The 23,297-nt window shown below is 39.7% G+C and overlaps 2 protein-coding genes across 2 annotated transcripts; both read left to right on the top strand.

The window, feature by feature from the left end:
* The first annotated feature begins 152 nt into the window (after window positions 1–152).
* Window positions 153–1,923, top strand: LOC112178106 (FK506-binding protein 5-like). Its single transcript, XM_040511488.1, has 6 exons — window positions 153–321; window positions 404–648; window positions 813–1,019; window positions 1,099–1,188; window positions 1,352–1,438; window positions 1,530–1,923. The coding sequence occupies exons 1-6, from the start codon at window positions 153–155 to the stop codon at window positions 1,869–1,871; spliced, it is 1,140 nt and encodes a 379-aa protein (XP_040367422.1). The 3' UTR covers window positions 1,872–1,923.
* An 18,548-nt stretch (window positions 1,924–20,471) lies between these two features.
* Window positions 20,472–21,071, top strand: LOC112178105. Its single transcript, XM_024316310.1, has 2 exons — window positions 20,472–20,757; window positions 20,905–21,071. Exons 1-2 carry the CDS (start codon window positions 20,472–20,474, stop codon window positions 21,069–21,071), a joined length of 453 nt encoding a protein of 150 aa, XP_024172078.1.
* Window positions 21,072–23,297: the final 2,226 nt, after the last annotated feature.

Here is a 23,297-nt window from a genome sequence, read left to right as displayed (position 1 = left end):
GATTCTGTCATTTCAATTTATAATAAACTGTGGTATTTCTATCATATAAAACTTGTTGGTTATTTCGATTCGAAACATTATGTTCTCATATAATTGTAAATGTCCTTTTTCAGTTAACCATGAAGAAAAGGAAGATTGGTCGACCGCGCACCATGTCTGAATATTTGAGTTCCAGCAGCTCTCAATCTTCAAGCAACAGCATTTCCTCATCACAACAGCCATCACCGTCTTCAAGATTGCCACCACCATCTCCTTCCCCTCCACCTCCTCCTCCACCTCCTCCACCACCGCCACCCCCTGCACTACCATCTCCACCAGCAGGTACATCAATATCTAATATATTTGTAATGTAGTATCTTTTTTGTTTTAAAGTTACAATTTGATATTTTTAAAACTTGGTTAGAGATGGAAGTACAAGCTACTGCTGAAAGTTCCAGAGGTCAAAATAAGGGTATCTCAGAATGGAATACTGGAGTTAAAGTCGAAATCAAGTTTGATTCTACCTTCCAACCTGTGGGAGATAGGGCTGCCCAATTAAAGTCGCAGTTAGGACAAATTGTAAGGGATGGGCAAAGAATTCCCCTTACAATAATTGATTGGAAGTCTGTTGGAGCTGAAGTGAAAGATGGAATATGGAAAGAAGTTAAGGTACATATGTCATTTATATTTGTTGGTAAACACTTGAATGAAAGAAAAAAAAACTTGATTCCATGTATTTGCAATTAGTTTTTGGTTTTGATTTGTTTTAAAATTATGAAGCATAAGTACTAGTTTCAAGTATAGACTAATCCTAACCTATCAATGTTTCGTAGGATAATTTGCTGAATGTTCCAGAAGGATATAAAACTGTATGTTTGAGATGTTGCAATAGTCTGTGGAAGGATCATAAAAGCAAAACGAAACTCAACTTCTTTGAGAAAAACAAAGAAGATCCAGATATTCTTTCAAAAGTTCCTGCCAATATTGTGACAGAGCAATGGAGTGAGCTAGTTGCCTATTGGAGTAGTGAGGAAGCTAAGGTATTAGTGGCACAATATTTATAAATAGATTATCGAATACCAGAATCACTACCATTTAACCTTGACATTGATGTTGCAGATGATAGCAAGAAGAAATTCTATCAATAGGGAGCTTCGTGGACCAGTTCATACTACTGGTCGAAAACACTTTGCTCAATTACGATTTGAGGTATTCCACTGCATTCTACATTTATGTGTTTCTTCGGTAGGAGATGAGTTTCTTCTTTTTTCCATTTCATCTATAAATTTGATTCTTGTATTGAAATATGAAAATATGTAAATTTGGATTGGAATATTATAGATTCAGTTTGCTATTATTTTGCATTTGATAGATGGAGCAAAATGGAGAAGAAACTGATAAGATGAATGTGTGGAAAAAAGCACGAGACCAGTCAAAACCAGAAGTAGTTGAAGTCATTGTAAGCTTTATTTTTAGTATATTGTATGATAATGTTTCAGTTTCTAATTTATATGTTCTTTTCAAGCTGGTAATTATATACTTGAATGTAGGAAGAATATGAAAAACGACTTTTATTAGAACCTGAGGACCAAAGGAACCTTCAGGCTGTCAAAGACCGTATATTTCATGAATTGATTGGAGAGGATGGCCATGGATATTGTCGCACCTATGGATCTGCCGTGCCTAGAAGATTTGTCTACCCACATGCACCAAATTCCTCTGAAACCACTGATGATATAATACAGAAAGTAACTGAATCTGTGGCAAAAAAGTTTCAGGATCAGCTTAATATGCTACAAGCTCGAATTGATTTTTTGGAGAACAAAGAGAAGAGAGGCATAGATCAAAATGGACAGGTTTGTCATCACAAGAATAATTGTTTGAATATTTAGCTCTTATTTGATGTGCACAATTTATTAGATGGTATTGATGAGATAATATAGCAAGACAAGAAATATGAAGTAATGCGGAGACATTGAGATTTCAGTTTGTTTTGACAAGAAATATATAGTTGGTGATAAGATCTATTCAGCTTTGACAAGAATTGTTTGGTTTAATATGCTTCCCTATATAGATCATATGTTGGTTTTGTATAAAGGTCTCTAAAAGGTCTTTTTAGTGGGATGTTTTTCCTTGTTTAAGTATGTCACTTTTGTTAGTTCTGTATGTGTATAGTAGGCAGGTCGATGATAATGTTTTATTATGATCATATATGTCCTCAGTCCTACAATTGTTTCAAGTGTCCTCAGTCCTACAATTGTTCTATTATTTGATCTGTTTCCCCTTTGCTGTTATTTTATCAATGATGAATATATATACATACTAGATCAACTTGTAAAAGAAACACTAGCTTTGATGACACTTGGTTTGAAATTTCCTCTCATACTGTCATTCTCTTTGTAATATGATTATAAAAAATGATGCAACCTGCGAATCTGCGTGTTTGGTTATTGGAATTGGGTTATGGTGTGACATTGAAAAAGGGTGATATGCAAAGCCATACATGATATATCTAATTTTTTTTTTTTTTTGATGTCTTAGGTTTCAGATGCAACTAGTGACCATGAAATTCGGAGGGAGTCTGTAGGAGAAGAAGGGAATCCAGATTCAAGCAGTGATAGAGCAATGGGCTAAGTTTCAATATGTTATTGCATATTTTTGTTAAGTGTTAATCTTGGTTGTCTTCATTAGGAACTTGGTTTTGGGCATAACTTAATTTGTACTTCTTTTAATTACCTATACTGATAGTGCAACAACTTAATTACATTGCAATGAAATAGATGAGTTAATGAACAATATATGTGTTGTGTATTGATATTTTTATCCCATTTTTGGATATTGCAAAAATACAGGTTTTGTTAAAAAAAAATATTGGTTGGCTACTAGCATCGGTGAATTGCCGTAGCCAAGAATATATTTCTATATAACACCACACCGAAGCTACGGCAACGAGACCGTAGCAAAATTTGCTATTGAAAAATTGGCGGGAAGCAAATTAGTTTGGCAGCAAAAAAAAATTGGCGGGAAACAAATTTGGTAGGAAACAAATTTTGGCGGGAAGTAATATAATTATCTTAATATTAATTATGCTGCGACGGAAATTTGCCGTAGTATATTTTGTAATGGCGACGGCATTAGGGGTAGCATGAAACCGTCGCAGAGTAAGTGTCGCAAAGATCTTTGCCGTCGCAAAAGTGGTTTGCGACGGCATTTTGCCGTGGCTAAAGATATTGGCGACGCCACCAACGGCGTCAGAAGCTTTGCCGTCGCAGAGCCGTCGCAAATGCTTTTTTGCCACGGCAAAACAGCTTTTCGCTACGGCAGGGCGCCGTGGCTATTGCAATTTTTTTTTGTAGTGTTCACATGAAAACTCAACTGTCACACTTGGAAATGTAATTCCAATGTTCCACATAGTTCCATATAGAGAAACCCCATAAGAGTTCTTGAGAGCTTTATCTAGCTATATGTGGAAATGAATCTACTTCTCTTAATAATAACTAATTTGAAACCACATGCTTGCATGCGTAAGAAAATGTTTTCATTATAAAAATAGTAAAACTTGTTGGAAATAGTTATGGCTAATATCATGTAAATAGATGGAGAATCATATATGCCTTTCACTATGGATTAGTGATTGATAGGATTATGAATAGGAGTAATTGACGTTGCTATTAAACATTGCCTATTTGTATACATCATGTACTCCTATATAAACCCCCTCATGGTGAGATGAATAGACACACTCTATCTCCATGCGTCAAAACTCTCTTTTTTTCTGAAACACTTTTGCTTTCATTTTACAACACGCTATTAGCACGACTAGCTCTAAGATTTGGATCGAATAGCTTTGAGATTCAGGATTTCCTACCAGAAGAGGCGAATAGCTCTTCGATTAGCTGAGAAGACAACCTTCTCAGTTCTGCACACATAAGCTGAAGATTTATCCGTCCTTCATCAAGTAATGTTTTCCAAAATCTAATTTTATATTCATGCTTCTTGCTTATTGAGCCTATTGATTGAATATGAAAAAATCACCATAATGCATGAACCATAGCAAATCCTACATGATTTATTTACTTGGTATACGTATTTGTATATATTTGTTCATGTGTTTGAGATTGTTTGATTGGAAAAGAAAAGAGAAAACTTTATGGACTGCAACTATATATCTGTAGTACTTGGTCCAGTAGTACCAAATCAATATCAGTAACGTCGATCAATTCAACAAGAAAGAAGAAAAAAAAAAAGATTGTGTAGTTGCTGGGATTCAAACCCAGCTAAAATAGGTACCAACTCAACATGTTGTCCGTTGTACCACTATGTCAAGTTAGTATGTGCTAACACTATTTAGTATTAATTTGCCAGAAGCAGATATGAGGCCAATTAATTGGTGATTGTCTAATTGATCAATCCGTGTTTTGATTTTGATTGATTTTTATCCAAAGCAATTACTATAGTAATTTATGCTCATTACCACAATCACTTCATAATATATTCTTTCTTATTTCATTATTCATTTTAATAACATATATTGCGTTTATTACTATAATAATTTTGTGGTGTTACTTGCTTATCTATTTGCTCATATTAATTATACGAATATTTTAGTGGCTTAAAAAAATTCCTTGGACTAGAATATATATGAATAGAATGCAGGTACTTAATGAACCAGAAGTTCACACATAAATATTGAACCAGAAGTTCACACGTATCGAACCCGTAGTTTCGATAACATTGAAAGGTTATGAATCTTTCCAAGTAGGCGCACCCAATTCGATGCGATGTCTGGGCAAGATACAATGAGGCTGCGTACTTAAGTGAGCCTCACTCCACCCAAACCTCATACTCTTACCTGATCATATTTAATTGGAGTTACCAAAAGGGTTGAGTAATAACATTTCATGTATATCGAATCTGTAATTTTGATAATGTCATAAAAGGAACTTGAAGTTTCATTCATGAATTCACCATACATGTTTAATTCTATTTTTCATACTATGTTATAAAACCTAAAGTTCTTATTAATTGCTTGAGGAAATTATTACCCATAGCACTAACAATAATCCTTTAAATCCTTGTAGAGAATGTCAAATCTCAACAAGCTTAACTTTGTTGCTTTGGAAGTTTCCGGAAGGAACTACCTCAAATGGACCCAAGATGTCAAGCTCCATTTGACTGCAAATAAGATGAGATCCACGATTGATGCTGACAACATTGCCCCTATAGATATGAAGGCAAGGGCTATGATTTTCATCAGGAAACATATGGAGGAAGCACTCAAGGTGGAATATTTAGCTTAACAGGACCCACTGTTACACCCCACATCCGATTTACCCCTTTTACTGAGTTACACGAATCAATGTATGTTTTACCATACGCGGTTATAGTTTTATCTTTTAGGGGGGTGGCTAGAAGTTGACTTTTTATGGGTTAACAATTTGAGAAAATTTCCTTCATGAAAGTTGTAGAGGACGTTAAACCGAGCGCGTGCATATGTGGTACGTAAAAATCGGAGTTCATATGTGAAAGTTATAGCTTAAAATGTGAAAGTTACTGTTCATGGTAACAAAAATATATATATGGAAAGTTACCACTGTAGGTTTCCATTTTCGGAAACCCACGGTAACTCTCCCTCTCTCCTCCCCCGACCCCTTCCCCTTTCGGCCCGAGTTGGTTCTCCTCCGATTTCTCCCTCCTCCGGCCGACCCACGACGGAATCCGGCTATCCCCAAGCTCGTCTCCTCCCCCTTGACACATTGGCGGTGCTATTTTGTGAAGATTTGGCCGGAGAAGCTCGATTTCGAGCCGGGAAGGTAACTGTTGCAGTTTACGATTTTTGCCGATTTCCGGCGATTCCGGCCATCTCCGGTCACCAAACCGGCGTCGAAGGTCGGGTTTTTGCTGGAGATTATTTCCCCTAAGGTTTTGCTTTTCAATTTGCAGTGTGGAGGTCGAATCGATCAAACCTGATCCTAGGGTTCTTGAATTTTTCTGGAAAATTTTCACCGGCTTAATTGGAGCTCTTCCAGATAAAATTGGCACTTGTTGTAGTTGAGAAAGAGATTGGGTCTGTTGAGTACGTGGTGCTGCCAAAATTTGGTGGCCATTGGTGGTGGTTGGCCGGTGGCGCGTGGGCCCCACGCGCGGCCACTGTAGGTGGCGTGTGGTGGCGCGTGGAGCTGCAATTTATTTTCTGTTTTGACTCCATAAATCCCTTAACGATTGTAGAAGTTTATACATGAAGTTTGGTGGATATTGGAGGGATTACGAATTGAGTATAAATGGATAATTATTGATTTACGTGAATTCAATCGCCGAAATTCTTTCGATGTCACTTTAGAATTTATACATCGATGAATGAATATTGTTGGAATATTGGGGATGGATTCGTTGTGAATTGAGGAGTTGGACTTCGAAGGGGGACGTTATGAATTTAAATTTCTAATTATCGTAAAGTTAATTTCCGTCCTGTAAATATATTTTTATGAGTGCTATTCATACAGGACGAGAGGAGTCTTCGTACGAGGAAAATACCGAGCGACGTCAGGATTGATCACATACTGTGAGTGGACTTTTATTTTTCAAAGAATGATGCATGCATTTATTTAATTGATTCCGAGGTTATAATTTATTTATCGTATTACTTTCCCGAGCGTATGGTTATTTTCAGAAATGGTTTTGGATATTGATTATTTGAAGATTTTATGGCGTGCGGGATCACGTCATTGGATTATGCTTATCTTACCTTATTTATTCATTTCCGATGTGATTGCCAGATTTATACTATTTATATTATATTTATATTCGGCGATTTGAGATTTTTATGAGATTTTCGAAATGAGATTTCGATAGAGTAAATCTTTATATTTATTTATCTCCTATTTATTTTGAATTTGAGATTATCTTGGCATGTGGGATACGTCGTTGGAAATTTATGTACGAGAGATGGGGAAGCTTTATATACTTATGGATTTACTTGGTTTTCGGGTTTCTTTTGCCATACTTTGGGTGACTTATCATTGCTAGCATTGATTTCCGCCTTTGTGGCGCGGTGATGGGATCACCGTAGCCCTTCCGCCTTTGTGGCGCAGGTTACTGTCTCTGTGACAGTAATTATGTAGCCCGGTATCCTATCGCTACAGTTAGTGGCGTAAGGGTATATTACGGGAGTTATGGGAGTATTTTAGCCTGGGAGGCTATCACCCGAGCCTGGGAGGCTCACTCGTATGGCTATCGCCTTCCCCTACTCACTTTACTACTTAAGCTAGTGGGGCTAGCTTGATTTTCGTTTAACCAGCGGGGCTGGTCTTATTTTCCTTGAGTATCAGAGTTCCAACTTTTTCTTTTAAATCGTATGTGACTAGCGGGGCTAGTCGGTTTTTATGAGTGGAACTCCTCTTGTTTTATTTTCGTTAATCCTTGCATGCATCGGGATTTTTAAAGAAATAAATGTGGGGAAGTATAAAATCCATTTGGTTTAAATTTGTTTATTTTTGTCCACTCACGCTAACGTTTTTTACGTACTTTCCCCTGGGCCCTTTGGTTTCAAATGCCTAGTTTTCAGTGTTGCTGCTCGGCGTTCTGGAGTGAGCCATAGTGACCGCATCCGCTTCCGTCATCATATTTTGTAGGTTATCTATTTAGCCTACTGTACTCTATGTTAAATTTACGTTCCTAGAATTGCTCTGATTCCTATGGAATTGTGACCCAGACTTGTATGGAAATATATTTGAGGTCTACGACCTAACTTTGGAAATTGTAGTATCTAAAATCTTGGAGTTTCTTAGACTTGAAGTATTTGTTAAACTTTTATTTTGGGCTTGAGTTGGTTGAATGTTGGGAGCAGGGTGGCTCCGGGAGTTTGTGGGTGGATTATTAGAAGTGAAATTTGTTTTCCACAGGTTTTGGGTTGTCCATTTTTAAGGGAGGTTATGCCGAAATTTTTGGTAAACCTTCTTTAAAAGTGGGTCCCGCAAGGCCACTTCGGATTCCAGGGTGAAATCCGGGGCAGGTCCTGTCAGTTGGTATCAGAGCCAGGTTTCTAGATTCTGTAGACTTCCTTAGTTCCTTGCTACTTTATATGCCTAATGACGCCTAGTACCTCCCGAGTGATGGCCCGACCGCGGCGGATCCCCATCGTGTGCTCTTCGGTACTAGTGTGTTATTATGCATGTAAAGTAGATACCTTGTTGTACTGATCCTTGAACTTCTTAAATACTCTGTCTTCAGGTACTATAGCTAGAAATCGCCGAGCACGTAGGGGAACCCTTCCTGTTGAGGATGATGAGCCGATACCTAGGGGGTTTGTGGATACTTTTGGCAGTTCTTTCGGCAGATTGCTGCAGCACTCCCCGGGTCACTTACCGACTATTCTGTAGAGCATGCTAAGAGGCATGGGGCTCAGACTTTTGCTTCTGCCGCCTCACCTGTAGAGGCTCAGCGGTGGCTTGACAGGATGGAGAGAGTTTTCTCCCAGATGGACCTTCCAGAGGACAGGAAAGTGAATTTGGCAGTACAGTTCCTTGAGGATACCGCCTGGCATTGGTGGACTGGTGTTGTCAATGACCCTGTAAATGCTGGTCCGATGACATGGGATATGTTCAAGGCCCACTTCTACGGACGTTACTTTAGTGATGCCCACCTTAATCAGATGGAGGACGAGTTCTTGAATTTGGAGAAGAGAGAGGATCAATTAGTGTTGGAATTTGAGCAAGAGTTTCTCTCCTTGGCTCACCATTTGCCGGACTTGGTTCGTACTGAGCAAGGCAAGATCCGTAGATTTGTTCAGGGACTTGGAGGAAGGTTTAAGGATAAGATGTTAGGCACACCGTACCGGAGTTTTGCTGAGGCAGTATCTTATGCCTTGGACATTGAGTCGGACTCACCTGCCGGATTTCACCCTAGGGATCTTGGTGGCCCTAGCCAGGGTCCATCTAAGAGGGCTACTTCCACATCTGGTTCTGGTTCTTCAGTTGGTAGTGGAAAGAGAAGTGGTTCGAGTTCGAGGTCCCGTAATAGAACCAGGGGACGTTTCAGTAGGAGATTCTCTCGGGGTCAGTTTAGTGGACGACAGTCTGGACAGCTTGAGAGGTCCAGGAGTTATCATGGTGGTTCGAGTGGGGCTTCGACTAGCCAGTCAGCTCAGTTTGGGCAGCATCAGACAGTGGGATGTTTTATGTGTGGTCAGCAGGACCACTTCAGGAGAGACTGCCCTCTTTTGGCTCAGGGAGCCAGATCTACCCCCACTCAGACTGTTGGTCAGTCCTCTGCTGGCGGATCGACTAGCGGTGCCCGCACCAGCTCGATAGGCCGAGCTAGTTCTCAGCAGGGCAGGGCTCAGCGAGGTCGTCCTGTGACACATGCTAGACTGCACGCCATGACCCAGCAGGAGGGCCGTGATTCACCGAAAGTCATTGTTGGTACGTTGTTCCTGCTTTAACCTTAATTGATCCCGGTGCGACGCACTCTTTTATGTCAAGTAGATTCGCATGTTTTGCAAATGTGCCATCATCACTCCTTGTTGGCGAGTGGTATGTTTCTTTACCTGCGGGGGGAGCACTTAAGATAGATTGGGTTTTTAATGGTTGACGGTTTTTTCCTAGAGGCCAACCTAATTCCTCTAGATCTTGTTGAGTTTGATGTAATTCTGGGGATGGACTTTCTGGAGACACATGGTGCATTGGTTGATTGCTTCTGCAAAGAAGTTGTGTTTCGAAGTCCCGGAAAACCGGAAATCACTTTCCGTGGTGAGAGGAACATTCTCTCCTCTTGCCTGATTTCAGCCATTACAGCTGAAAAGCTTTTGAATAAAGGTTGTCAGGCTTATTTGGCACACATTGTAGATACAAAGAGGGAGGTGTTGAATATTGAGGATATTCCTGTGGTCAGGAGGTTTCCGGATGTGTTTCCTGATGAACTACTTGGTTTACCTCCAGAAAGAGAAATAGACTTTACCATTGAATTGCTCCCTGGTACTACACCTATATATCAGGTACCTTATAGAATGGCTCCAGCTGAGTTAAAAGAGTTGAAGACCCAGTTACAGGAGTTGTTGGATAAAGGTTTCATTCAGCCAAGTGTGTCCCCTTGGGGTGCTCTGGTGCTTTTTGTTAAGAAGAAGGATGGCACCTTGAGATTGTGTATTGATTATAGAAAACTAAATAAGGTCACAGTGAAGAACAAGTATCCATTACCACGGATTGATGATTTATTTGATCAATTGCAGGGTGCCAAAGTCTTTTCTACGATTGATTTGAGGACAGGTTACCACCAGTTATGGATAAGAGAGTCCGATGTACCCAAGACCGCTTTCCGATCACGTTATGGTTACTATGAGTTTGTGGTGATACCTTTTGGATTAACCAATGCTCCTGCAGCCTTTATGGATCTCTTGAATCGAGTATTCCGCCAATACTTGGACCGTTTCGTGATCGTGTTTATTGATGACATTCTGGTTTACTCCAAGAGTGATGAGCTTCATATTAAACATTTGAAGCTAGTCCTTCGGACTTTGAGGGAGGCTAGACTATATGCCAAGTTGAGTAAGTGTGAATTCTGGCTTAACAGCATTGGATTCTTGGGTCATGTGGTGTCAGCTGAAGGTATTAGTGTGGATCCTCAAAAGGTGGAAGCGGTTTTGAATTGGGGAAGACCCACCACCGTGACGGAAATTCGTAGTTTCTTGGGTTTAGCTGGTTATTATCGGCGGTTCGTGCAGGATTTCTCTAGACTTGCGGCCCCCCTCACTAAATTGACTAGGAAGGGTGCTAAATTTGTTTGGTCGGAGGAGTGTGAACAAAGTTTTCAAGAACTCAAAGAACATTTAACTCGTGCCCCAGTTTTAGCATTGCCTGATGATAGCGGGGAGTATGTGATTTACAGTGATGCCTCAAGACAAGGCTTAGGTTGTGTGTTGATGCAGCATGGAAATGTGATTGCCTATGCATCTAGGCAGCTAAAACCTCACGAAATGAACTACCCGACTCATGACCTTGAGCTTGCTGCTATAGTACTCGCACTTAAGTTATGGAGACACTATCTTTATGGGGCACGATGCCAGATTTTCACGGATCATAAAAGTCTCCAGTATCTACTTAATCAAAGGGACTTAAATTTGAGGCAAAGGAGGTGGTTAGAGTTGATTAAGGACTATGATTGCACTATTGAGTATCATCCAGGAAGGGCCAATGTGGTAGCTGATGCACTTAGCCGAAAGCCCTCTAGCTCTTTAGCCCATTTGAAGATAGTTCGAGTTCCTTTACTTTATGAATTGCGATCTACAGGAGCTAATTTGACGATTGAGAATGGGTCTGGAGCATTGATAGCTAGCTTCCAGGTGAGGCCGAATCTCGGGAGGCACAAGATGAAGATGAATATCTAAGACAATTAAAAGAAGCAATGAATAATGGCACTAGAACGGACTTTATTCTCAGAAGAGATGGAGCCTTAATGTTTGGAAATAGAATATGTGTACCTAATCTTCATGATATTAAACGAGAAATTTTGGAAGAGGCTCATAGTTCTGCGTACGCTATGCATCCTGGCGGGACAAAAATGTACCGAACTTTAAAACCATACTATTGGTGGAGAAATATAAAGAGAGAAATTGCAGCATATGTGAGTAGGTGCTTGGTGTGCCAACAGGTAAAAGCAGAAAGACAGAAACCTTCGGGATTGCTACAGCCGTTGCCTATTCCGGAGTGGAAGTGGGAGCACATCACCATGGATTTTGTTTCGGGTCTTCCGCAAACTCGTAATGATCATGATAGTATTTGGGTGATTGTGGATCGACTCACTAAGTCTGCTCATTTCTTACCTGTTAACAAGACTTACGGGATGGACAAGTTAGCGAAACTTTTTGTGAATGAAATAATAAGACTTCATGGGTCACCTGTTTCTATTGTCTCTGATCGAGATCCTCATTTCACTTCAAAATTTTGGAGGAGTCTACAGGAGGCTTTGGGTACTGGGTTGAATTTTAGCACTGCATTTCATCCACAGACTGATGGACAATCAGAAAGAACTATCCAAACTTTGGAAGACATGTTGAGATCCTGTGTTATGCAATTCAAAGGAAGTTGGGATAGCCATCTGGCATTGATTGAATTCGCTTACAATAATAGTTATCATTCCAGTATTGACATGGCTCCTTACGAAGCTCTCTATGGAAGGCAGTGCCGTACTCCCATGTGTTCGAATGAAGTGGGAGAAAGGAAGCTCATAGGCCCAGAGATTGTACGGATTACCACTGAAAAAGTTAAGTTGATCAAGGAGAAACTCAGGGCAGCTCAAAGTAGACAAAAGAGTTATGCGGATAACCGCAGGAAAGACTTGGAGTTTCAAAAAGGTGATTGGGTATTCTTGAAATTGTCCCCTTGGAAGGGCGTTGTAAGATTTGGAAAGCGGGGGAAGCTCAGTCCTCGATATATTGGACCTTTTATGATTAAAGAGCGAGTTGGCCCAGTTGCTTACAAATTAATACTACCTCCGAGGTTATCAAAGATTCATGATGTCTTCCACGTGTCCCTGCTCCGCAAGTATATTGCTGATCCTTCTCATGCACTATGCCAAAAACTGTATCACACTACACTTTTTAGACAACGAAAAAAAAATTTCCGTTGTGTGATCACTGAAACTGCTTCACACAACAGGTTTAATGAGATTGGCGTTGTATAAGGAGGTCGTACATCAATTTTTTTGGGTCCAAGATTATTGTACAACAGTTTTAAGGATTTGTCTGTTGTCTGAATGTAAAAAAAATTTCCCCCTCACCTTGCTCAATTTTGGGTCGAAATTTTGACTCACCTTGCACAACAGTATTGTTGTATATGTTGTATGAGAGTAAGTTGCAAAATAACATACAACGCATTTTTTTGTGTCCGTTGTGCAAGTTTGGAAGAAAATCACATGTACCCCAAAAAGGCCAATATTTGAGTGAAATGCTGGTACACGATTGTAATCTCCTACAACGGAATGACTTAGTTTTGTTGTGTGAATGTGTGATGGTAATCCTAGGCGGGAAAAATGAGTTTGTCCCTTTGCACTAGGCGGGAGATTTGCTAGTAGGATCTCTACGCTGAAATTTCATTGTATATTATCAAACAACCGAAATTATTTTGTGTGTTGTCTGAATTGGTTATACAAATCAAAAACTAAACTTGTCCCTTTTCCCTCATCCCACTTAGCTGTTTCCAACACTTAGCCAGCTAGTCTTCAAGAGAAACAACAAAACCCATCTTCTTCTTCTCAAAGCAGATCCCCTCTTCTTCTCTTAAAGAATCAAACCCAACTTCTTCTTGAAACCCATCTTCTCCTCAAAACCCATCTTCTAAATACACTCGATTAGGGTTCGATATACTCAATTAGGGTTTTCAATTTGGAGATTTGAAGGACGAGGAAAGAGGGGGGGGGGAGGGGAAATGGTTTCTCGGGCTTCTTCAATCATTGAAACTTTAACTCACTCTCTCAAACTCATTCGCGACCCCCTCATAAACCACCACACTACCCACCTCTCCGACCTCATCTTCGACTCTGTTCACTTCGATTCAGTGAGTAAGCTTTAAGAGATCGATTCATCAGACTCTCCACTATCTCTATTACTAAAGCCGAAGGTACTACAATCTTTGCAATCTCACTAATTAATCGACTTCGATTTTTTTTTCTTCTGTTTTTCCAGTTTTCAATTCTTGTTCTTTGAGCAGCGAAGAGAAACGACTTCTTGGGCTATGGAGTCTTACGTTGAGGGACGATTTCGATTTGGCTGGAAGAACAGCAGTGGATCCAAGCTGGCATGAATTGGTTTGCTTCTTGCTGCCTTTTATTCAAGTATAATCAATGGGTCTTGTAAGTTTTACTTGTTTCATCATTAGCTTTGGTGAAATTGTGTTTCTTTTTAAGAATCAAAGGTTGCTCTGCTTGAGTACTGAGGTAAATTTGGCTCCTTTTGTGAACACCCATCTCGACTGATTGAAATTGGATTCATTTTGATCTGTCTTCTTTCGATTTGTACTGATAATTGTGGTGCAATTTCTCTTTCCAATGATTGTAAATATCTGAATATTTGAATGTACTATATTTTGTACAGTTGTGTTTAAATTTGGGTACTCTGTGCGTGCCTGTATGATGGTTTGGATTTCTGGATGATGGAATTTGGATTAATGGGTGTGTTGAATGTTGGTTTTCTTTGGGCTTTTGCTTCAGATATACAAAGAGAATAGAAAAGCAATTGAAGATGTTGCCAAGAGAAATGACATGGGTTCTGCTAGGTGTTCTCTTTTTCCCCCAGAACTTTTTGTTCTGAGCTTAGGTTTTCTACTTACAATTTTCCAATTTTATGCTTTGTTTTCCCTTATTGGTTTCGAATGAGACTGCATTATAATGTTCATATTATACTTCATAGTAATGTATTTTTTGGTTAAATTTAACCAAATTGAAATAGGTAGTAAATGTCGAGCTATCATGATATTGTAAATTTCATAGGAGATAGGAAGTTACCTAAATAAAGGCAATTTATTTTCCTATACTTCATGAAAGTTTAGTATCATTATCTACTTAGAACATATTTTAATTGTGGGCGGTCATAACAAAAGGATGTGGTTGGGCACCAAGTTCTGGCTACACTTGAAGCCATTAAATGTTTAAGATAGTGAGCTAAAGGGGGCTCTCCAGCTTGATTTTGATCATTGCCATGTGGTTTTGTTTGGTACTGTATTTTATTTAACAGAATACTCTTATTTTATTTATGTCTTTTGTGTAAATTATTTCAATCACTTGATCTAGAAATTGTGAGATCAAGAAAGACAATGAATCTCTTTCGAACATGTCATCTCTTACTATGGTACTATTTTTCAAGTTGTTTAATTTCCAATTTGAGGGAGCCTTCCTGAGTTGTTGAAGCTAAATTGTTATGTCTATGCAAAAGGGTCTAGATTTTTCATTTTTAAATTTTTTGATTCACTTGCTGATGATTGTATTCTGGAACTAGGTAATCTGTCTTCCTTACTATATCATAGTAGAAAAGAAGTAAATATTAGAGGTGGACAATACAATGATGAATGGTGCCTTTTGTTTCAAAGTGGCTGATTGTCATAGAGACAACCCTTTAGATCTATAAGAATTCAATAAGGATTCATCTTTGGGAATAACATTGCCAAGATTGTTGTTCTGCATTTTCAGAATGTCGTCGTTCATGTTTGCTTATTACATAGTTGTAGCTTGAGGATTCAAATTCTTTTGTTCAGTCTATTCTAATAGAGTTGGTCTAAGTGTATAAATCATGAGGGTCTTTGTAATCATGAGATGTTTGTGCTACATCATTCTTATAAGCAAATTTCCATTACAGAGAAGTCGGGGTTATCTTGCAGTGATAGTATGTGGGCATTTCTTGATCTGATATTTTACTTTTCATGTTCCCTTGCCTTTTGACAGCGAACTGATAATATATGATTATCAAGGCCCAGACACTTCCATTGGAGGTCCAAAGTCATGGTATGGCGCTTTCTTTTGTTTTTTGTTTTGTACTTTTTATTTTTACTCTTTTAAATTTGTTTGATTTTCTCAACGTTTAGGCATTTTACATTAGTCAGTTTTTTTTTTAATTTTTTTTTTTATTTATCGGAAGGTTAAAACTTAAAAGCTATTAAACCTACATACAAAGCATAACTACAAGAAGGTTTCTGTTGTCCCTTAAATTGCTTGGTAGTTCATATGCATTAGAAGATAATGACACTAAAGGATAGTAAACCATTTCCACTTGCTACTCTCACAATGTTCTACTTAGTTAAAGGGCTGTGCCAAAAAAGAAATGTGGGTCTTGAGAAGACTAGAAACAAATGTGGATACATTACTCTGTTTTCCGAAGACCTAATTGAAATTGGTTACCATGTCATCTTTATTTTATTTTTAACGAAAAGAACATTGTTCTACTCTTCTTGTAGAATCAAGATTTATAAAGATTTCATACTCCTACTCAATCTTTAGATAATCTATATGGCACATGTCTTGTCTAGCTCTCTTTACTTGTCAAGCAAAACCACCTCACTTGTCAGAGAACATGGAGATTACCTTCGTGGCCGAGGCTGTACATCTCTCTCTTTCTCTCTGCAACTTTTTTGTGGTGCAAACTTAAACCCCTATGTGTGCAATCAGGCCTTGGAGCAGAAGCAAGATGTAGACGTTGAATAAGGTGAGAACATGTAGGAACTTCCGTACAATCCAAGGAGTTGTCTTGTGAACCAGAATATGCTTGAATAAGAGGTGGGAGGACTGAAACTTGGTGGCGGACATTTGATATATATGTGTTAATTGGATTTGTTATCTACTTTTGCTCTCTATTTATTTCCTGAAATTATTCTCTTTGGTTCTGTTTCATATATTTATAAACTGAAATTATTCTCTTTGGTTCGGTTAATTGGATTGTCATTTTGCTCCCACATTTTCTGTTTTGAAAGATCACATGTCTTCCAAACTAGGGTTTGCATTACCAGATGTAAATGTAAGTCTTTTTATTGTCTTTCTCTTTGAATCTTCTTGCATGTATCATTTAATTTGTCATGTTGCTCATTGGTAGTGTGGCTTTTGATGTGGGAGTATTGTATGCAGCTTCTTAAAACAAGTTGATGTGGTGGCAGAAGCAGAAGAAAAAGAGGAGCAACAGGAGCGCTTATTAGTCATGGCCGAAGTGGGCAAGCAATCATAAATAGTCCAATAATCACTTATCCATTTCTAGCACACTAATATTCTAGGAAATACATCATTTGTAGTACATTAATTTGACTATAATGTATGAATTGGAGTACTTCAATTGATGAATTGGATTCAAATTTCTTTCCAATATTTGCTAGTACCATTATTTAGGTAATAATGGAGTCTTAATTTTGCCCAATTATGATCACATAATGATCAGGTAATAATCACACCACACTAATACTCTACAAATTGTTGTGTGAGGAGTAATGAAACAACAAAATAATTCTAATTCATGTTGTCTGACAAGCAATCAAACAACAGACCAAACTAGAACTCTGTTGTCTTAACCTAAATCATACAACATAAATCACTAGAACCCCGTTGTCTGACAAGCTTAACAAACAACGGATTTAAATATATTCTGTTGTCTGAAAGTAGCGCCTTAATTGGTGGGCAGCTGCGCCTGGCATCTGTCGAACCATCTGTCGAGCCATCACACAACAGTTATAAGACATACCCGTTGCCTGTGTGTTTCTCAGACAACTGTGTTCCACCGTTGTCTGAATTTTCAACAGACAACGGCTCGCTCTACAACGGTGGCACTCCAAATCACACAACAGTTTTTGTCTGTCGTCTGATAAGTTTTTTGGCATAGTGATGTCTTAGAAGAACAGTCTATTCGTTTGAAGGAGGACCTGACTTATGAGGAGAAACCGATCCAGATACTCGACAGAAGGGAGCAGGTCCTTAGAAACAAGACAATACCTTCAGTTAAAGTACTGTGGAGTAATCATTTGGTGGAGGAAGCTACTTAGGAACCGGAAGATCTAATGAGACGGCAGTACCCCCATCTATTCTGACAGGTATGTAAATTTCGAGGGCGAAATTTTTTTTATGGGGGGGGTGAATTGTTACACCCCACATCCGATTTACCCCTTTTACTAAGTTACACGAATCAATGTATGTTTTACCATACGCGGTTATAGTTTTATCTTTTAGGGCGGTGGCTAGAAGTTGACTTTTTATGGGTTAACAATTTGAGAAAATTTCCTTCATGAAAGTTGTAGAGGACGTTAAACCGAGCGTGTGCATATGTGGTACGTAAAAATCGGAGTTCGTATGTGAAAGTTATAGCTTAAAATGTGAAAGTTACTGTTCATGGTAACAAAAATATATATATGGAAAGTTACCACTGTAGGTTTCCATTTTCGGAAACCCACGGTAACTCTCCCTCTCTCCTCCCCCGACCCCTTCCCTTTTCGGCCCGAGTTGGTTCTCCTCCGATTTCTCCCTCCTCCGGCCGACCCACGACGGAATCCGGCTATCCCCAAGCTCGTCTCCTCCCCCTTGACACATTGGCGGTGCTATTTTGTGAAGATTTGGCCGGAGAAGCTCGATTTCGAGCCGGGAAGGTAACTGTTGCAGTTTGCGATTTTTGCCGATTTCCGGCGATTCCGGCCATCTCCGGTCACCAAACCGGCGTCGAAGGTCGGGTTTTTGCTGGAGATTATTTCCCCTAAGGTTTTGCTTTTCAATTTGCAGTGTGGAGGTCGAATCGATCAAACCCGATCCTAGGGTTCTTGAATTTTTCTGGAAAATTTTCACCGGCTTAATTGGAGCTCTTCCAGGTAAAATTGGCACTTGTTGTAGTTGAGAAAGAGATTGGGTCTGTTGAGTAGGTGGTGCTGCCAAAATTTGGTGGCCATTGGTGGTGGTTGGCCGGTGGCGCGTGGAGCTGCAATTTATTTTCTGTTTTGGCTCCATAAATCCCTTAACGATTGTAGAAGTTTATACATGAAGTTTGGTGGATATTGGAGGGATTACGAATTGAGTATAAATGGATAATTATTGATTTACGTGAATTCGATCGCCGAAATTCTTTCGAATTCACTTTAGAATTTATACATCGATGAATGAATATTGTTGGAATATTGGGGATGGATTCGTTGTGAATTGAGGAGTTGGACTTCGAAGGGGGACGTTATGAATTTAAATTTCTAATTATCGTAAAGTTAATTTCCATCCTGTAAATATATTTTTACTAGTGCTATTCATACAGGACGAGAGGAGTCTTCGTACGAGGAAAATACCGAGCGACGTCAGGATTGATCACATACTATGAGTGGACTTTTATTTTTCAAAGAATGATGCATGCATTTATTTAATTGATTCCGAGGTTATAACTTATTTATCGTATTACTTTCCCGAGCATATGGTTATTTTCAGAAATGGTTTTGGATATTGATTATTTGAAGATTTTATGGCGTGTGGGGTCACGTCATTGGATTATGCTTATCTTACCTTATTTATTCATTTCCGATGTGATTTCCAGATTTATACTATTTATATTATATTTATATTCGGCGATTTGAGATTTTTATGAGATTTTCGAAATGAGATTTCGATAGAGTAAATCTTTATATTTATTTATCTCCTATTTATTTTGAATTTGAGATTATCTTGGCGTGTGGGACACGTCGTTGGAAATTTATGTACGAGAGATGGGGAAGCTTTATATACTTATGGATTTACTTGGTTTTCGGGTTTCTTTTGCCATACTTTGGGTGACTTATCATTGCTAGCATTGATTTCCGCCTTTGTGGCGCGGTGATGGGATCACCGTAGCCCTTCCGCCTTTGTGGCGCAGGTTACTGTCTCTGTGACAGTAATTCTGTAGCCCGGTATCCTATCGCTACACTTAGTGGCGTAAGGGTATATTACGGGAGTTATGGGAGTATTTTAGCCTGGGAGGCTATCACCCGAGCCTGGGAGGCTCACTCGTATGGCTATCGCCTTCCCCTACTCACTTTACTACTTAAGCTAGCGGGGCTAGCTCGATTTTCGTTTAACCAGCGGGGCTGGTCTTATTTTCCTTGAGTATCAGAGTTCCAACTTTTTCTTTTAAATCGTATGTGACTAGCGGGGCTAGTCGGTTTTTATGAGTGGAACTCCTCTTGTTTTATTTTCGTTAATCCTTGCATGCATCGGGATTTTTAAAGAAATAAATGTGGGAAAGTATAAAATCCATTTGGTTTAAATTTGTTTATTTTTGTCCACTCACGCTAACGTTTTTTACGTACTTTCCCCTGGGCCCTTTGGTTTCAAATGCCTAGTTTTCAGTGTTGCTGCTCGGCGTTCTGGAGTGAGCCATAGTGACCGCATCCGCTTCCGTCATCATATTTTGTAGGTTATCTATTTAGCCTACTGTACTCTATGTTAAATTTACGTTCCTAGAATTGCTCTGATTCCTATGGAATTGTGACCCAGACTTGTATGGAAATATATTTGAGGTCTACGACCTAACTTTGGAAATTGTAGTATCTAAAATCTTGGAGTTTCTTAGACTTGAAGTATTTGTTAAACTTTTATTTTGGGCTTGAGTTGGTTGAATGTTGGGAGCAGGGTGGCTCCGGGAGTTTGTGGGTGGATTATTAGAAGTGAAATTTGTTTTCCACAGGTTTTGGGTTGTCCATTTTTAAGGGAGGTTATGCCGAAATTTTTGGTAAACCTTCTTTAAAAGTGGTTCCCGCAAGGCCTCTTCGGATTCCAGGGTGGAATCCGGTGCGGGTCCTATCACCCACGGTCCCTTTGCGTCACTCTAGAACAGCCATTCAACCATCAGAGGACTATCTACTTGCCAGAAGCAAGGCACGACTGGCAGAACATACATTTCCAGGATTTCAAGACTGTCAATGAGTATAACTCTGAAATCTGCAGGATTCGGTCACTCCTAAAATTCTGTGGAGATGAGCTCACAGAAGCTGATCTATTGGAAAAAAACTTTCTCCACCTTCCCTCCTTCCTGTATGGTCCTGCAGCAACAATACAGGGAGAGAAACTTTGCTAGATTCTCAGAATTGGTCACTGTCCTGTTGCTCGCTGAAAAGAACAACGACCTACTTTTGAGGAATGATCAAGCAAGGCCCACCGGTACCAGAGGAGTTCCTTTGCCTGAAGCAAATGTTATTGCCCATCACGAAAATAACCGCGCAAGGAGAAACTGGGGTCGTGGAAGGGGAAGGAGGCCTGAATGTCCGAGACATGGAAGGAGAAATGGGCCCAGAAATGGCCCATATGACCGTGACCACCAAGGTAATCGCTCAAGGAGTCGAGGAGGACGTGGACAAGGCCCACGTGGTGGAAATCGAAATGACCAGGTCCAACAAGCTCCAATTAGAGAGAATGTTAGCCCGGCCCGTCACCCTCAGAATTAGCATAATCTATGTTATAGATGTGGAGGCACTGACCATTGGTCCCGCACCTGCAGTGCAACAAATGAAGAGATAGGAGAGTATCACGCCAGACGCGGAACTCGAGAGGCCAACCTTGTGGAAGGGTCAGTTCTTATGGATACCACCTTGGAGATTACTGATTTCCAAGCAGCTAATGGGTACATCGAGGATTGAAAACTAGAGAACATGGACATAATAGGCACTTGTGCCATATCTATATTATTGTTATGAATAATGGTTTATATTTTCTTTGGATTATCTTTGGTGATTTTTGGAATATTGGTTTTATAATTTGGTTATGCTTGGATGTTTAATTCAATAAAGTTATTTATTTTCAGACATGTGATCCATTACATTTATGAATAGGCATGTCTTGTGGGGAAGTTTGTTGTCTGGTTGATAATGCTACTACGCACACCATACTCCGAGATAGGAAGTATTTTGCAAACTTATTGCCTACTCATACCTCTATGACAACTATATCAGGTCAATCCAACCTGATAGAGGGTCATGGCAAAGCCTATTTTATGTTGTACAATGGTACTGAATTTACCATTAATGAGGCCTTATATTCTCCACGTTCCAGAAGAACATTATTGAGTTTTAAGGATATTCGAGCCAACGGTTATCACGTTGAAACCACTGAGGAAAAAGGAGTGGAATATCTTTGCATAACCTCCAATTTGTACGGCTGGAAGCGTACATTGGAGAAGCTAAAATGCCTTTCGAGTGGTCTCTACATGACTACCATAAGATCAATTTAGGCAAATCACATAACTAGCCAGAAGCTAATTCGAGCAACTACTTGCTTTGGCATGACCGTTTGGGACACGCAGGTCAAAGTATGATGCGATGTATCCTAAATTCATCCCACGGGCATCCACTTACCAATAAGGATCTTGTGTATAGTAACACATTATGCCAAGCATGCTCATTGGGAAAATTAAATGTAAGACCATCATATGCAAAGACTGAAAAAGACTCCAACCTTTTCCTACAAAGGATACAAGGGGATATATGTGGACCTATCCAACCACCATGCGGACTATTTAAATATTTCATGGTTTTGGTTGATGCATCGACAAGGTGGTCACATGTTACACTATTGTCCACAAGAAATGCTGCGTTTGCTAAACTCCTTGCCCAAATTATTAAATTGAGGGCTTACCACCCGAATTATCCAATAAAGTCCATAAGACTTGATAATGCTGGAGAGTTTACATCAAAATCTTTTGATGATTATTGCATGTCCCTTGGGATTAATGTTGAGCATCCAATTCCCTATGTTCATACCCAGAATGGTCTCGCAGAAACGTTCATTAAAAGATTACAAATGATGGCATGGACCTTGGTAATGCGCACCAAGCTTCTAGTATCTGCGTGGGGCTATGCAATTTTGCATGCAGCTATGTTGGTTCGACTGAGGCCCATTGCCACCCAACCTTATTCCGCGTTACAATTGGTTACTAGGTATGAACCTGATGTTTCGCATTTACGCGTATTTGGGTGTGCAGTTTTCGTGCCAATTGCGCTGCCACAACGTATAAAAATGGGTCCTCAACGAAGGATGGGCATATATGTCGGTTTTGAATCCCCATCCATTATACGCTTTTTAGAGCCCTTGACAGGCGATCTCTTTACCGCTAGATTTGCGGATTGTCACTTTGACAAGACAGTCTTCCAGTCGTTAGGGGGAGATATGAACGTTACTGTTCCTGATGAACGACGTGAATTGACGTGGAATGTCCCCACTATGTCTCATCTTGATCCCCGAACCCCACAATGTGATAATGAAGTGCGGAGAATTCTAGATCTACAGAGTGTAGCCCAAAATATGCCAGACGCTTTCTCTGATCTAGCTAAAGTGACGAGATCACATATACCTGCTGCAAATGTGCCTGCAAGGATAGATGTCCCTGTAGGACACGTCGCCCCAGATGGACGAGGTACGACCATGGCGGCTAACCAGTCACATGTCCCTACCCAGAAGAGAGGTAGGCCACTAGGTTTGAAGGATTCTTATCCCGGAAGAGGGTAAAACTGGCACAAACCAATCCACTAAACATCGCGATCTCAACTGATCCATCTCACGAGACAATTCCGGATTATGGGTCCGTTCTAGAAGAGACGACGTTGGGGGATGCTCCAACTTCTGAACCCACTTCCGAGAATAGAGAAATCTCAGTAAATTATGCACGCTTAAGTGAGATCTGGAATCGGAATGAGATTATCATCGATGATATATTTGTATTCGTAGTAGCTACCGAAATTATAAATAGCGATGACATCGAACCTCGCTCCGTTGATGAATGTCAACGTAGAGACGATTGGCCAAAATGGAAAGAAGCAATCCAGGTCGAATTAGATTCCTTTGACAAAGATAAAGGTGTTTGGGCCTGT

This window comes from Rosa chinensis, chromosome 7 (genome assembly GCF_002994745.2).
Source record: "Rosa chinensis cultivar Old Blush chromosome 7, RchiOBHm-V2, whole genome shotgun sequence".
NCBI classification, from domain to species: Eukaryota; Viridiplantae; Streptophyta; class Magnoliopsida; order Rosales; family Rosaceae; genus Rosa; species Rosa chinensis.
Note: the sequence above shows the minus strand (reverse complement) of the source record. Positions and strands in the feature narration are given on the sequence as shown.

Excerpts from the sequence above, each read along its gene's own strand:
- LOC112178106 (XM_040511488.1), top strand. The coding sequence starts at position 153 with ATGTCTGAATATTTGAGTTCCAGCAGCTCTCAATCTTCAAGCAACAGC. Across the intron at positions 322-403 it reads ACTACCATCTCCACCAGCAG|AGATGGAAGTACAAGCTACT; the intron begins GTACATCAATAT and ends AAACTTGGTTAG. Across the intron at positions 1,439-1,529 it reads CAGAAGTAGTTGAAGTCATT|GAAGAATATGAAAAACGACT; the intron begins GTAAGCTTTATT and ends ACTTGAATGTAG.
- LOC112178105 (XM_024316310.1), top strand. The coding sequence starts at position 20,472 with ATGGTCCTGCAGCAACAATACAGGGAGAGAAACTTTGCTAGATTCTCA. Across the intron at positions 20,758-20,904 it reads ATATGACCGTGACCACCAAG|GCACTGACCATTGGTCCCGC; the intron begins GTAATCGCTCAA and ends ATAGATGTGGAG.